At 44.9% G+C, this 17,018-nt stretch overlaps 2 protein-coding genes across 2 annotated transcripts in view; one reads left to right on the plus strand and one right to left on the minus strand.

Annotated features, from left to right (window-relative positions):
* The window catches only part of nlgn2b (neuroligin 2b), a gene marked incomplete at both ends in the record, with an annotated part of 38,609 nt that extends 31,388 nt beyond the window's left edge, over positions 1 to 7,221 (plus strand). Inside the window, 4 exons of the mRNA XM_080848278.1 lie at positions 2,104 to 2,369; positions 4,781 to 4,934; positions 5,398 to 5,764; positions 6,216 to 7,221. Coding sequence (XP_080704404.1) covers positions 2,104 to 2,369; positions 4,781 to 4,934; positions 5,398 to 5,764; positions 6,216 to 7,221 — 1,793 coding nt within the window. The remainder of the gene's footprint in view (positions 1 to 2,103; positions 2,370 to 4,780; positions 4,935 to 5,397; positions 5,765 to 6,215) is intronic.
* Positions 7,222 to 15,210: 7,989 nt separating this feature from the next.
* LOC308370948 (endonuclease domain-containing 1 protein) lies at positions 15,211 to 16,483 on the minus strand (the record flags this gene model as incomplete). The annotated part of the gene is made up of 2 exons (XM_080845698.1): positions 15,211 to 15,819; positions 16,178 to 16,483. 2 exons carry the CDS (start codon positions 16,481 to 16,483, stop codon positions 15,211 to 15,213), a joined length of 915 nt encoding a protein of 304 aa, XP_080701824.1.
* Positions 16,484 to 17,018: the final 535 nt, after the last annotated feature.

The following is a 17,018-nucleotide window of genomic DNA, read 5'->3' on the forward strand; positions in this document are numbered from 1 at the left end:
TGAAGTACAGTGCAGGCAACATTAATAAGCACATGGGAGTGTTGCTGGGGTGGGTCACTAGAATAAGTTGTTTAGTGTGTGATTGTGTGTGATTGTGTGTGTGTGTGTGTGTGTGTGTGTGTGTGTGTGTGTGTGTGAGAGAGAGAGAGAGAGAGAGAGAGAGAGTGTGTGTGAGAGTGAGAGTGTGTGCGTGTGTAAGAGGGAGTGGTGTGCGTGTGTGTGGAATTGAGCAAGTTCCAAGAGAGAAAGAGAGTGTGTTGGGGTAAAAATGTGTGTGCACGGATGTTTTGCGTGTGAGGGTCATGGGTTTTTGTGGAGGGAGAGAGAGAAAAGAGAGAGAGAGAATGAGTGTGAGAATAGATTCTAATGATAGGCGTGCAAATATGGATGTGTGATTGTGTGTGTGTGTGTGTAATGTGTATGGAATAGCACACAAGCACTCAGCCGCTGAGCAAACTCTTAATTGATTTCACAGGGAACGAGGCTGGGGAGGTAAGCAGTTCATGTGTGTGTATGCGCACTGCATTTTGTGTGTGTGCATGTGTGTGTGTGTGTGTGTGTGTGTGTGTGGGTGTGTGTGTGTGTGTGTGTGTGTGTCAGAGAAAGAGAGAGACAGGGAAGGAAACAGAAAGAGAGCGTGTGTGTGTGTGTATGTGTGTGTGTTTGTTAGAAAGAGAGAGAGAGACAGAGAAGGAAAGAGAAAGAGAGCGTGTGTGTGTGTGTGTGTGTGTGTGTGTGTGTGTTGAGTGTATGGGGGGTCTATTAAATTATTAATATCAGATGAAAACAGAGGGACAGCAGGGCACTTTACATAACATTGCCGCAGTTCTTCCCAACCCAACATGGTTACCACTTAACAGTCGGAGCCGGAGCCTCACGTCGCCTTGAGCCAACCCTGAGCCTCGTTAAGCATGATGAGACGACCCATCAAACCTGTCGCAACGTCCCTCTGCGTGCGAGCGAACGTTGACACACCACGCTGAGTCTTCACCGAACCCCCTGCCTGGCTAACATTTAAAATCGGTGTCACATGAATCTATGTCGCCATATGGGCCCCTGGATGTGGAATGGGAAACCCTGTAGTGTGGTGGGGCTGGGGTGCCCGGTGTGAGGAGATGTATTAGTGGCGTAAGCGTGCTGCAGGGAGGCCCGAGTCTTACCCAGCTGGAGGTGTGTGTATGCAGATTATCTCGTGGGAGGAAAGAGCCCGGTAGCTGTCAGAGAGAGGAGGTGCTTGATTCCGAAGAGCTGAGGGGCAAAGAAAATATATAAGTGTTTGAGGAATTTTTAACAAGAGTATGCTAAAACTCTATAAAAATCTATTTGGTTCTGCCAGAGGTACTATATAGCTCTTGTTGTTTCTTGGCATTATGAGACATTCCGATCTCCTGAGATCAACAGAGATTTTTAAACAAATCCAAATTGATGCGCCACTCTGACAAACACTCTATGCTCTGTAGGAGTATTAATAGATACAATATTGATGGAGCACCTGCTGAGAAAGCCCTACCCAGTAAGATGCTAGTTTTCTCTGCCACTTTTGTTTTAGTGGCACTTTAGTTTACAGCAAGGATGTAATTCTTCCGGGTTTTGATTACCTGAGTCATCATTCTGACAGACGCTCTGATGTGATTGTACAGGATACTTGTGAAAAACGGCCCGAGCCGGCCATCTCACCATGTGGGATGTAGACTGGTAGAATGGGGTTGCAGGCCCGAACACACAACGTTTTTTAAAAACCCCAAAACATACAAACACAAACTGAACACACTAAAGCCTATACTAGACAAGGTACACCTCTGAGCATTCAGGTTTTGTCTAGTACCTTGTCCAAGCTCCATGTTCAGTCTGTCCTTCTCTCTCATGAAACAAATGAGGTGCACCTTCAGTAAGGCCACCTTGGTCCAATTAAAAGGTAATTGGATCCCTCCACAGGAGTGGGGGAATCCGGACACAACCATTTAGGTAGGGGAGTCCAGTCCTTCTTCCCCCGTGAACCGAAGTGAGAAGGGGGAGGGCTTCACCTTTTCACAATACAAAAAAAAAGGGGCCGTTGTGCTACTCTTTTTGCTAACACAATCAATATCAATATTATTCCCCCAGGTTTGTTCCACAGAGCCATTGCACAGAGTGGCTCAGCCATCTCCAGCTGGTCTGTGAACTACCGGCCGATGGAGTACACCAAGATCCTGGCGCACAAGGTAGGCTGCAGCCACAGCGACGCGGCCGACCTGGTGGAATGCCTGCGCAAGAAGAGCTTCCGCGAGCTGGTGGACCAGGACATCCAGCCGGCCCGCTACCACGTCGCTTTCGGCCCTGTGGTGGACGGCGACGTGGTGCCGGACGACCCGGAGATCCTCATGCAGCAGGTACACGAGCTGTGGTTCTTACAGGTCGTTGTGTCAGGACCACCCTAAATAGGGTCGTTCATGGTGGCTCAACTGGTAGAGCAATGAGCTCTGAACACCAATACCAAAGTCATGGGTTCAGTAACCAGAGAGCACCGGTACAAATGGAAATGTGTGTCTGTACCAAAACTAAGTTGCTTAAGAAAAAAGCTTAATGCACAAATGTAAATGTGAATTGATGGCATAGGAGGAGTCAGGAGCCAGGAACTGACTCTGGATCAGCCGTGTAATGGCCAGATCTGTTCCAGCCTTAGGTGCTATTAGAGAAACAATGCTCTCTTCAAAAGATCCAGAAAGTAGTGGAAGAGAGGTTTTTACAAGTCTCTGTGTCTGTAAAAGGAACAACCCAAATACCTTCTGACTGCTGAACAGGTCTCCAGAACATGAGCTATTATTTGAGGAATGATACACTCTGTAACAGTTAAACAATAGTGATATTTATACAGAAGGTATTTAAACTGGGTTGTGTCTGTATTTGTTTCCTGCTGAGGTAGAGTATATGTGTGTATGTATTCTTGCTACCTACATCCGACATGCTGCAGGTAGGATTGTGGAGGCTTTGTACAGATCTGTTCTGTTTTCTCACACTCACTAATCAGTGTTGTGTTTTTAAAGTAATTCTTGAACTTTGTAATACAGTTAGGGGGAATGGTGTTGGCATCCACTATGGTCAGTGGGCAGTGTTGGGGAGTAACGGAATACATGTACCGGCGTTACGTATTTAGAATACAAATTACGAGTAACTGTATTCCGTTACAGTTACAATTTAAATCGATGGTATTCAGAATACAGTTACATTGTTGAAATCAATGGAATACATGACGGTACTTCTCTATTTCACGAGTTTATTCACTCTCTAAATAAAATAAGGCAACTTTATGCATTTCCCAGAAGCCCCAACATGAAAACGAATGAAAATGTTATTTGCGTGATCACATCAGTCTGCTGATGGAGTCTTAAGAGGAGCAGGTGCCAGAGCCGGCACAAGAGAGCCAGGGCAGGAATGCGTTTCTATCCTGGAAATTTAATAAGCATTTCATGTTAAAGCAAGAGAAAGGAGGACGGAATATAACTGTGCAACCTCCTTTCGGCTTGGAAAGACTCCACCTCCAACTTGAAAAAGGATCTAAAAGTAAGTTTCTTTTACAATTCGCCCAGGGTAGTCATCTGCTAGTTTAACTGGTGCATCTTGCTATAACATAGTTGTATCAGCCAGATGTGCGCCTTTACATTCTCCTATGTGCTAATTTTAGCTAACGTTAGCTAGCATGTCAAACAGGGCTAATCACAGTCTTTCAACGGCTTATTTTCACTCCACATCGCAACAAAATGACAGATAAGCACTTTGAGCAGGCTCTCCTGCTGAGATACGACCACACTTTACTGGGGTGTGTTGACATGTAGAGTAGAGGCTAGGTGGGTCAAATATGTAGGTAGGTGGCTCAAAACATACTGGTCTTCAGGTTCACAGGCATTCACAGGCAATGCATGTAAATTGACAGCCTCATTTCTGTGTTAAATCAATTGTTATCTTTTTTCATTTGACATTCGTATAAAAGGAACACCTTTTGTCACCCTATCTTTTTTACAACTTTGACATTTTGAATAGGTTTTTGCTGCTAGCCTTTGTTGTTATATTACCAAGAAGTAATATTGGTTTTTGAGTTTAACATTGTTTCATGTGGGCAAAATGATATTTGATTGCATAGTTTAAAAAAATGATATTCTTTGCCATCATCTCATTCAGTTTGAGCTTACGTTTTGTTTTGATGGACAGTTTTTAGTTTGTCATTTTTCACAGCTGAGAAAATGAAGAATAAAGAAACTGTAAAGGGAAAATTGTGGCTACTTTAACCAAGTAAAATCTCTTTTGCATTAACATGGTCTTATAGTCTTTGTTCCTCTACAGCAAATTATAATTACAGTACAATAAAATTGCACTTTCAGGGAGACTTGGGCCCAACACATTCAGCCAGTTGGAACAGTAGAACACACCAGAATAGGCCTGTTTAGTACGCAGGATTTGATGGCCGCATTCCTACACTTATAAAATGCAATTCAATGTGGAAGTATTCCAAGTATTCAGAATACAATACTCAGATTAGTTAATGTATCGGAATACGTTACAGATTTCATTTTTGGGCATGTATTCTGTATTCTGTAACGGAATACGTTTTGAAAGTATCCTTCCCAACACTGTCAGTGGGTCAGTGTGCATGGAGCATACTAATAAAGTACTACTCCCTCACTGTACTTCTGTTTATAGAAAGAGCAATGGGGGAAAGTACAAAGTGATCAAATTTGAAATGAAGAAATTGGCCAAACAGCATGGTGAGTGAAGGACATTATTTCTGTTTGTGATATGTCACCAGGGTGAGTTCCTGAACTACGACATTCTCCTGGGAGTGAACCAAGGAGAGGGTTTGAAGTTTGTGGATGACAGTGAGGGGGAGGATGGCATCTCCTCAGCCTCCTTTGACTACACCATCTCCAACTTTGTGGACAACCTGTATGGATACCCAGATGGTGAGATACTGTTTCAGATTTATTTTTTATATATAGTATACAGTATATAAGATTTCCCTCCATTTCAAAATGTTAAATTTTGTTTATGTGAATGTGTAAATGGAAAGGCTTTGCTGTACTCTCACTTGTGCAATAGAACTCAATTGAACTCCTACCATCTCTCTGGCTCCTTATACAAGCACAAGTCTTCCAGTTACAAGCCTCTCTCACTGGTGCTGAGCATCTCTCCTGCCTGAACTCAGATCAGTCGAGAAATCTCTCACTGGTGCTAAGCATCTCTCCTGTCTGAACTCTCTCAACTCCTAATTTTCTCACTCCGTCTCAAACTTAGAAGAATACACACACTTCTCTTTCTTTCTTTCTTTCTCTATTTCTCTTCTTCTCTCAATTGCTTTCTCTCTCTTGTTTTCGTTCGTTCTCTCTACCTCTCTCTTTCTATCCCTCCCTCTCTGTCCTTTTTAAGGTAAAGGCATACTAAGAGAAACCATCAAGTTCATGTACACGGACTGGGCCGACCGTGAGAACAGCGATATGCGGCGTAAAACGCTACTGGCGCTCTTCACCGACCACCAGTGGGTTGCGCCGGCCGTGGACACGGCCAAGCTTCACGCCGAGTTCCAGTCGCCTGTCTACTTCTACACGTTCCATCACCACTGCCAGATGGAGACGCGACCAGACTGGGCGGACGCGGCTCACGGCGACGAGATCCCGTACGTGTTCGGAGTGCCCATGGTGGGCGCCACCGACCTGTTCCCCTGCAACTTCTCCAAGAACGACGTCATGCTCAGCGCCGTGGTCATGACCTACTGGACCAACTTCGCCAAGACTGGGTAAGGAGCGGTCCAAATCAAAATACACACATGGCTGCAGAGGATTCAAAACAAAGAATTAGGACTCAGATTTGGTATGGAATTTTTATTAGTGTTAATATACATTCTCCTGTTACGTTTTTCCTGTGGTTTGTTCTCCCCTACTTCACCTACGCAACATTCTTCAAAAAAAAGCATTACATTTGAGTTGAGCTATGCAAATGGTTCCCTGGAAAAGATTTCACACCAATTATGTTGCTACTTTTGTACTTTAGTTGAGCTGTAAAATAGACCATCACTCAAACTAATCTGAAATAATCTGTTTTCAGTTAGAGGAAATGTTGAGTACTATAATCGTTAAGTTCCTCATCCTTACCTACCTTTCTTTCTTCTCTCCTTCCTTTATCCTCTTTCTTTTATTCCTCTCTCTCTCTCTCTCCCTCTGGTATCTTGTGTTTAAACTCCTTCTCAGGGACCCAAACATCCCAGTCCCCCAGGACACCAAGTTCATCCACACCAAGCCCAACCGCTTCGAGGAGGTCATCTGGACCAAGTTCAGCTCCAAGGACAAGCAGTACCTGCACATCGGCCTCAAGCCCCGCGTGCGCGACAACTACCGCGCCAACAAGGTGGCCTTCTGGCTGGAGCTGGTGCCTCACCTCCACTCGCTCCAGGAGGAGTACGTCAAACCACCCGTCCCCCACAGGCCAGGGGGCAAGGGTCCCCCACTAAATCCCGGTACCAGGTCTCCACGCTACCCCGTGGCCTCCACTTACCCTCCCGAGCCGGAGGTGGAGGGCTCGGAGCGCCCGGTGTTCTCGCTGTTCCCAATAGACCCGCGGGACTACTCGGCAGAGCTGAGCGTGACGGTGGCAGTGGGCGCCTCGCTGCTGTTCCTCAACGTGCTGGCCTTCGCTGCGCTGTACTACAAGCGCGACAAGCGCCACGAGCTGCGTCTCTCACGGCGCCACCGACGCCTCTCGCCCCACGGCGGGGGTGGCATTGGCTTGGGGCCTGGGGGCATCATCGGCGCCGGTGGCATCGGTGGCATCAGTGGCATGGTCGGGTGCGGTGGCGGTGGGCTGGGCATTGTTGGGGCGCCGCCCCACAACGACCTGGCACTGAGCCAGGAGGAGGAGCTGATGTCGCTGCAGATTAAGCAGCAGCGTGCTGAGCTGGAGCACGCCGCCGCCACCGGCACAGGCACGCCGCTGCCGCCCTCGCGCGCCGCTGGCCTCCACGGCGACCTGGAGCCGCTACGGCCACCCGTTTGCCCGCCGGACTACACGCTGGCGCTTCGGCGGGCGCCCGAGGACGTGCCACTCATGACGACCAATGCCATCCCTATGATGCCCAACACCATCTCGGGCATGCAGCCGCTTCACCCCTTCAACACGTACCCACCAGCCCCAGCACCCCCCTCCACGGCCCATAGCAACAACGCACTGCCACACCAGCACTCAACCACCCGCGTATAGTAGCGTCACCCCTGGGGGAGTATGGGGAAGGGTTTGTTGAAGGGAAAGGAAAGACGTGAGGTGAGGTTGGGGGTTAAATGGCACCCTCAAAGCTCCCTAAGCTCCTCCAAATGTATAAAGAGACCCTCAACCCCCCCCCCCCCCCTCCCACCACCACCACCTACCCTATCAGCCCCTGTTGAGTACAGCTGCACCCTTTCCCCTCCTTAGCTACTCAAGAGCGAGACTGTCTCCCCGTCTGCCCCCCCGTCTCTTTCTTTTTCATGGTTTTTTTTTCTGTGGGTTTATCATTGCTCTATCACTCCTCTCTGTTCTTCTCTTCTTTGCTGGTTGAGGGTAGGCGCAGGCAGATGGCAGTGTTCGACTCCAATTGGTGGAGGAGCGGCCGAATTGTTGTGGGTGGGCTGGAGGAAAAAAAAGAAAAGACCCCCTTCTAGTTCGTGTCTTACCACTCCCACGCCTCTCTGCGACAGCCCTGTCGCCACGCTCTTGTTTCTTAATCTGTTCGCTCGCCTCACTCTTTTCATATTTTTGTCCTCTCTTTCTTCTATTCTCTTGGTTTTCCTCTTGATCTGTCGCCCTCTCCTCCCATGCGCTCTATTTTTAGCCCCTATACAGAACTCATTGTTTTGCCTATTTTGGAGTCTTTTATAAATGAGACAAAAACGTATGTGTAAAAGATGTACTATCGATATCTTGTAAGGATATGAATGAAAAAAGATATTCTAATATCTCTTTTTTACCAGCATTCTTGTGCCAAGTACTGTGATAAATGTCTTTTAAGACAAAGTGTCCATGGACCAATGGGAGTGGATTGCTTGGGCTGAATCTTATTTGAAAAGTTAGCATCATCCTAAAAAAAAAAGTGCCAAACATTTTTTTCGTTTTTCTTATTCTTTCCTCCTTTTTCGATTTTATGTTTTGCACTGTTGCTGGTCTTTGCTTTTGGGGGGAGATTAAAATCTCGATAAATATCGCTCCATAAAAAATATAAATATAGAATAATAAAATGTATTACTTGTTTGCTCTTTGGGATATCTGCATGATTTATTTTCCAAAACGGAATAAACAGACAGCTGAACAGAAATGTTCCAAATTCAAAAGTATATATATATATATATTATAATTTTTTTGCATTGCATTTTGTTTCGCCCTATTTTTTTCTTGAAAGCTAAATTCTTTTGATTGCCTCTTCAAAACATTGAGCATTTTTTCTCTCATAAATATGACAATACAACAATCAGTGAATTGCAAACCGGTCATAATAAAAGACATATTTGTTTTATTTTACCTTTTTCAATTCTGAGAGGCTCAAGGCCCTGAAATGACTCAGATGATTCATGATCGTTTAGCTTTTGCCCTTTTGCAAGAAAACACCACTGAGCAGGTGTGTGTGGAAACGTGTGTGTGTGTGTGTGTGTGTGTGTGTGCATTCATGCCTGTTCACAAGGGTGTAGGTTGTATGTACATGTGTGTGTGTGTGTGTGTGTGTGTGTATGACTGGATCCTGCTCAAATACTCTCACCTTTGACCCCTGAAGGACAAAGTTAAGTCTCTGCGCTCCTGTTCCCCTGACGGACACGTCTCATCTTGTCTTATCTCTGGGATTTCCAAAGCAGCCCCCACCTAGATCAGCCTCCTTTAGTTTCCTGTGTTGACCCACTCCTCCCAAGTCATCGGTTCTTTTTTGAGGACACTGAGGAGTGCAAAAAGCATGGAGGGGGAGGGGGGGGATGTAGAGAGAGAGTGCACAACGAGGCCTTGTCTCCCTACGTGAGCATTACAGACCAAGACATGGACTGCTTCGCTCCACTGTACTGCACCAGGGGCCGTCTCCCTGCAGCAAGGGGAGCTGTTCTTCAGGTTCTGCCTGACAGGACTGGGAGACGTTGCTTTTTTTCCACAGGTTCCTGACGCACAATGGGACACGAACCCCAGAAGTGGAAGAATGGATTGGGGAAAATAACAAAAGCCCAAGAGGACGCACTGGAGAGAGCTTAAGGGAGCCAAGGGGCAGGGTGGCAGTTTAACACGACAGTCACAGAATCCCCTGCGCTTTCTGCTCCAAGGGCACATAAATGGCTTGCAAATCAAACAATTCACACAAACACACACACACACACACACACACACAAACACACACGCGCGCGTGCGCGCATACACATATCATACACACACACGCACACATCGTGAACTCACACACATGCAGATGCATTCAGAGACCAGTCCATATTAATAGGGTGTCTCATCGTTTCTTTTCTTAGGTTCTCTATTCCATCTTCTCTTTGGATATGCACTCAGTGGACTAACAGACACAGACTACTTTCCATTCTTAAGGACAAGAAAGGGGTTTAGGGGAGGGGGGGGAGAGATAAACTAGACACTGAAACAAAAGAGGAAAAAAAAGAGTTAATTAAATGAAACTGTACATTTTTTTTTAATTGTAAGAAAAAAAATAGTATTTGTAAATATTATGTTCATTGTTTGGTTTACAATTGAATGGCCAAAATGTTTTTCCTTTGTAACAACAGGTGCAAGTTCAGCCGGCTGGTTTGGTCTTCAGCTGCCCTTCTCTTTACGGTTGAAGTTTTGTTTCTTTCTGGCATCCGTTTGTGGATTCCAAAGCTCTTGTACATCACGTTTTAGCTCTTATTTAACTGAATGCCATTTAAAAAAAAAAAAAAGAAATACTATGAACAAGTGGTGTGTAACACAAGAACAAAAAAATTATTCTGCAGCTGAAGAACAAATCCCAACTCAGTTGTGCAGAAAGCAGAGGAAACAAAGGTATGGGAAATATACATTATAGTGCAGTTTAACCCGGTACAATCGAGATTGTCATATATGCTTGAGTGGTTTGAGGGACTTGTGTCATGTGTGTGAGTTGTTGCCACAATGCACTGGTGAGGAGCTTTGGTGAGGAGTGCCAATCCAGTTCAGATGCTAGTGCAGTTTGACTTGACCTTCGAGTGCAAGAGAAACAATAAAGCGGCCAAAGATCAAACTACAAACTGTGGGAGTAGAGGAGAGAGAAAGAGAGAGATAGAGAGTGTGTGTGTGTGTGTGTGTGTGTGTGTGTGTGTGTGTGTGTGTGCGTACGTGAGTGTATGTGTGTACGTGTGTGTCTCTGTGAGAGAGAGAGAGAGAGAGGGAAGGGGGGGGTGTAACGATGGAGGAGACAGAAAGCAAAATAGCAAAAGGTAGAGGGAAGGAGAGTGTATTTTTAGAGTTTGACCTTACTGTGATACTGGGTATCAGCTACGTATTAGTGAGCACCATGTAGCAACCTTATAGACAGCGTGCAACTTATGTTCTTGGATTGGGTTCCTCAGCGCCATGCTGAGGTCTGCAACTTTGAGTAACCATCTTCAGGTTCGCTTTGAATTCAGAACACACTGACCACTGTGCAGTTCTCCTTTCTCTGGTTAAGATTATTCGTTCTGGCTCTAACCATTTGGAAACAGTCTTCATTTATTGTAATCACCTGTAATCAACCGTCCACATGCATTTTGGCTCATCATTTTGTCGTGGATTTTAGCTTCTGGTGTTAATTGAGAGAAAACAAGGGAAAAAAACACACACACATGAACTTCAGCAGTCAGTATTTTTGTAAGGAGATAAAGTAACAGGAAATGTATAGGCGTATGGGTCAGCATCGGGCACTGGAAGCACATTCGCACCGAATTTGAAACGGTGACCCCTTACTCTTGTCTGATGTTGCCCGTACAGTAAAAGGACACTGCATCAAATTGTACAACACAAATGCTTGGTTGCCACCCAAGACTTGCATCTGTCATCATTCTCTTGGTTTTTCAGCAACCAACTCTGAGGCTTGAGACCAGGAAACAACGGACAATAACGGGTCTAAAGAATGAAGTTAATATTTCTATTTCATATAGAGGCTATTACACACTGTATGTTGTGTACCTGAACTGGAGAACATTAAAAGACGTTATTGAACAAAAACACACCTCATGCTGGTCCTCTGTCTTCATTGAAGGTGGTATGTTAGTGTAATGGGTGTACTATACATGTGTGTTTGTGTATGCTTGTCTTCTTGCGTGTGTGTGTGTGTGTGTGTGTGTGTGTGTGTGTGTGTGAGCGTCCTTTTAAATCTTTCCATTTGAGAACTCCGCTCTGCCAAGTGTATCTCATGATGCAACTTGGCAGCAATTCACCCAGGGGTCACGAATAAATAGTAAATAGTTCTCTATCAAAATGTCTCTCCTCTGTCTGTCAGAGGCTGATCCTGACAGATGCTCGACAGCCACCATCCTCTAGACTGCAGCCCAGTTCAAACGAGTGGACTCTGCAGCCAGGGACACACTCGTATCCCCATCCACTACTTAGGCCAGCAACAAACAGGCACTTGCCCAAGGCAATGAAACAAAACATTGCCTGCTGCAAAATAGATATAGGCATCACCATGCAGAGAGAGGGGCATGCCATCGCATTAGCTGATCAATGGGCCGTGTCCCATGTTGCATTTTATGTTAGATTAGGTGGGTTGCACACATGTAATTATATGCTTGGGCTTCATTAGCTGTAATTGTTTCCGATGCGCAGTTATACTGACGCATGCAAATATGCAGCCATAAAGGTGTCGGTCATGTGAAAATTTACCATTGTAGTTTTGATTGAAGCCAATGTGTGCATGTACGTGTCCGTGTGTGTGTGTGTGTGTGTGTGTGTGTGTGTCTGTGTGTTTGTCTGTCTGTCTGTAAGAGAAAACGTCAAGAAAAATGATTCAATCACATTTGAGACAGCCGCACAGACGAGAAGGCAGGGAGCCTCAGTGCAAGCAAGTGCAGAATTAAGCCATTCATAGAAATGAAAACATGACAATTTGTCCCCCTCCAGCCGCCCATTATGCAACATCTTGCCGGGCATCCGACCAGACCGTCCTGCTGCCAACTCGGCTATGTCCTCCTCGCCAAGCATGAGAGAGTCCACACCACGGGTCTCCATGGCGAATGCACACAGAGAACAGTAGTCCTAAAGCCCTTCTGCAGTCTTTTTTTTATTTTTACATCCATCAAGCTGCATTAGTTGTCCTTTAGATCTGGGTTTGTTGTGAAAGTAGTATATCTCCCTCCAAGGTGCTCTCTGAACCCAGAGTCACAACAAATCGCGTCAGTGTTAAATGTAGCATCCATTTAAGTTTAGAATATTAATGAATGTGACCTCAATGTACCCTCTTCTCATATTTTGTGCTTGCAAATATCTTACAAATCACTTCAGGCTAAAGCCAACAAGGAATAAACCCGGGAATGCTCTTATTTTATGGTATATAACAACAACACCTTTCATTTATCACATTTTATTACATTAATCAATGCACAATTCCACAGCTAAGCAACTCCTCTGTTAAGTGCTGTTACACTTTTTTTTCAATCTGAAGTGAATTTCTTCATGCAGTGTCAAATACTTCACAGTAAGAGGCATCCACCTAAAATTAGCACTAGAGCACTGTCACATTCAATCATCGTAGATCATCATCCTAGCCTTTTTTCAGAGCTCAGAAGCCAAAGAGGGGCTATGTTGGCCATAAAGTCACAGTTCTCTTCACTCTTCATGCGTGCAACACAGATGTTCATAGGGTTACATTTACACTGAGATGACAGAGGGGGTTATTTTCATATCTGTATGTGTAGAATCCTGCCAATTACTGAGCAGCCTGACAGTCATAATGCAAGGCTCAGTAAAGCGTAGAGCACCATTAGCTTATGCGCTCTATTAGTGTAATTTCCTTGTAACTGCTAACAATAAAATACGTACGCGTAAATGTAAACTGACTTTTACATCTGTGTGTTGTGGTGAATGGCAGAGTCCTTGAAATGGAAGTGGGATACTCTTGCAGAGGATGACATATCAAGGATGAGTACGGCTGTAATTTTACAGTGCTTCCATTTTCTGAAACCAAAGAGAGAGAGAAAGGCAGACAGAAAGAGAGAGAGAGAGAGAGAGAGAGAGAGAGAGAGCAAGAGAGAGAGAGAGAGAGAGAGAGAAAGGCAGACAGAAAGACAGATAGAGAGAACTTCCTGCCTCTGTACACAAGAGAAGTTTCCCCACAGCACCAGTTCAAACATATGACTCACTCACAGATACTTTCATGTCAACTATATGTACTATACTATACTACAAAGGCTGGCATAAAAAGGTTGTAAGGTGCATGAGGCCCTGCACATCCTTTATGACCAGCTGATGTCATGATGGCCCAAACACCTATGGTAGTGCTTAGTGTAAGAGGTCTGTGTGTAGCTGTGTTATCTCTGCAATGTACTTATCCGTCACTTTGTATCACCAGCGAATGTTGAACCATTAACTTGATTTTGCATGAGTGTATTAATTCACGAGCCGTGCTCTTACATTTTCATAATTATCTGTAGTTCAAGGATATTATGATGTCCAATTCAACTGTCTGATGCTTTACGGTTTGTCAGAACTGTGTAATTTGCATTTGTGATCCCATCTGACATTTATCTGTTGTGTTATTTATAACAAAGAATTTGAGTTACAACAGCAGTCCTATTTCATTGTTTTTATCATTTTGTATAAGGCCCTCGTCATTAAGTGCTTATGAGCTTGCATTATATATGACAAGGCATTCTCCTGCTATGCAACTATGCAATGTGATGCCTTTACAGTAATGCTATCGTTTACCTAACTTCTCCTACATTGTATCTCTAACCATCTCTAACATCTGTCACTTGTGTGACTGTGAGTGTGTATGGCTCTCTGCATAGATGTGGGTTTATAACAGTGCTGTGCATTTTTCATCTGTGTCAACCTATAGATATCAACCTATTGCATTTTTTTAATGTTTCATGTTATCCTTCAATTCGCAGAAAGTCAGTGTAGGTGTTCTCAACTAACAATTATTCGATTATATGTCATTCAAGTATTTTTGATTATACCGAGGGGTTGCTCTGTGAGTCCGGAGAAGTGTTTCATTACATGTAGGGGTAAGTGCTGATCTGAAAGTGAAATTAGGTAGATGGTAGCGCCCCCTGCTGTAAGTTAATGCACAGACTTGCAGAGCTCTGTACTGTGGAGTGCCAGATTACTGCATCCAGGCAGTATTAGGAATGCCAGCATGTTAAAATGGTTGGGACAGGTTCTTACAAGAGAGAGGAGAATTAGTGTATGTGGGACGCAAAGAAGTAAAAGAAAACACAGGCAAAGTCATCTCCTCATCTTCCAAATTTAACTCTCCTTGTGCCCCTTCAGTTTTTATCAGCAGGAAGCAGAGCTGTAGGATTTTAGGTGCAATATTTTCCATTACCATCATGACTGCTAATTACCTTCCTGATAACAGTGAGAGGATAGAGTACAGTGTCTTCTGAGCCAGGGGCACAGTAGCACTGCTATAGCAGAGGCTGACTTAATGATGTGGTTTCAATGCTGCTGTGTGCAACCCTACCCAAACCACATATTTTGCATTTCAGCGTAATGTTTTGCATTTGCAGTGTAATGCTTTAATGATGCTTTGAAATGTCACAGAAGGACAATAATGGACTACTTGGCAATATGTCTGTGTTTTAATGTCAAAGAAAAATGGCTTCTTAGCAATCAAGGGAAATGAGAGCTTAAAGAGACAGCACATTGTATGGCAGTGGGGAGTTTATCCATTCATAACTTTTGTGATCATTTTGAAATATGGTGAGCTATCGCGTTAAGTGGAAATGAAAGAAGCTCATAACATTGTATCTTTAACCATCTCTAACATCTGCAAACTGCTGTTAGGCTACATCACATAAAGAATTACATGTTGGCATCTTATCAAACCCTCTTTTACCTTGTGACACACAATAAGCAGTGAACTATGACTACAATCTAAACCGCAATTTCTTATCATATAATTTAAGAAATGATATAGGAAAAAAAGATGACTCTTATAAACCCGAAGACACAAATAGTTATAGATCATGGGAAGCACCGACCCCGTGAGCGGCGTCGCGGTTTGGCTCTGGAGGTCGGCAATTTGCGTCAGATGGTGTGGTGCAGGTAGAGGGGTAGAGGCGAGGGAGAGATGCAGTTGTCATAGAAGATCTGCAGGTTCTGGTCCACGTCCATGTGGAATTTCAGGAAGTTCTCCAGCTCCATCACGGTGAACTCCTGCACAGAGCTGCCCTCCTTGGAGTTTTTGGCCAGAGCTCCGTGCGAGGGGAAGCGTATGCGGACGTCGTGAGGTGCGTTACGGTCGTACTCGGTGCAGCAGTAGGCCGACCAGATGTCTTCGGGAATAGCTACGCGATCTTGATTGTTGCGGCGGATCATGTTGCCCCTTGTGGTCACCCCAGTAACGATGAAGGCAGTGCCTCGGCAGTAGTTGTTGAGGCGAATGCGGATGCGCTCCTCGTACTCACGCCACGGGCCGATGTTGAACTCACGGATTTCTGGCACGACATTGGTCAGCGTGTAGGTGGCAGCGCGGTCATGAGGGTGAGACTGATGTTGATCTGGGTTCAAGTGGCCACGTTCGTAGAGAACCACATCAGAGTAATCATCGAGAACCGCCTGGCTGTCTTCAAACTTCATGTGCAAATATCCAGTGGGAAAAGGCATCATGTTTCCATTGCCATCTGTCTCTGCAAGCTAAAAGGAGCAGGTGGAGAATCATTAATTCATCTCAGATTTGATGAAGAAGATACAATGACATCAGTGCATTTAAATCTACCACATTAGCAATTAAGATGAAGAATTTTAAACAAAGATTAAGGAAACAGTGTTCGGTCTTGAGTCGCCACTTGTAATTTAGAGCAGGATTAAATGTAACCTTTCTTTGTAACACCATCAGTCCAAGTGGCATTCCTTGACTTAAATACATGATTACTCTCCCCTGATACTCTCCCTTGAATCCTTATCTTGGTGGAGCATGTCCTTCTGTCACTTGTTTAAAGTAACCAATAGACAATTGTTGTGACAATAACAAATGTTGGCAGCTGTTACATACCTGAGGCTCGAACATCCATGGATAATCTACCCGCCTGTCACCCTCTGTCTTCTTAAAGGTGTAGGCCGAGTAGACAGGGATGCGTTTTTTGGAGTCGTAGAGGGTAACAAAGCGTGGTTTGTCGGCGTAGCGCTGGCAAATTTTCTTTAGGTTGGCACCAAAGATGCCCCGGGGTGGGGTGCCCATGTACAGCGAGTCCTTGCACCTCTCCACGTGGTTGAAGTCTTCAACCACGGTCGACCAGGCGGTCGGAGCAAGGTGCCACACAGCCAGGGCCAGCGAGAACCAGGTCAGAGGGATATGCATTTCTGCCTACAACGCGTAACCAGAGCGAAAGGGAAATGACTGGCATAGAGTGAGAATGAGGGCTGACTGGTAGTAAATGAGAATGAGAGCTGTTATAGACTGGTGGGCAGATAAGCAAAGTAGCACACAGAAACTGTTTCACCACCTCACCTAACGTGCTCCAATTGGAAAAGACCATTGTCAGTGTCGTGTCAGGTCATGGTTCACGTGGGTATAGATGTTGTCTTTGGCTTGAAGTTCTTAAGAGTGATGTGCTTTGTTTGATTTTGACTGCATGGATGCAGTTACGGAAACGGAATAACCGTGCTTTAAACACCTCTGGTTATGGGGGGGGGGGGGGGGGATTAGAGTAGGATATTTCCAAAGTCCTACTGAACCTCAAAGTGTTCATGCAAAGACAACTTAAAGTTGCCCTGAGGTTTGCCTGGTAAACTTGAATGAAGTAGGCCCTTGGCGGCATTCTCTTCTGTTCTCTGTCTGATTTTTCTGATTGGCCTTGGTTTAACAATCGAGTCCATTTTGTGGTAACTTGAGC

Source organism: Sprattus sprattus (genome assembly GCF_963457725.1).
Source record: "Sprattus sprattus genome assembly, chromosome: 1".
In the NCBI taxonomy this organism is placed as follows: Eukaryota; Metazoa; Chordata; class Actinopteri; order Clupeiformes; family Clupeidae; genus Sprattus; species Sprattus sprattus.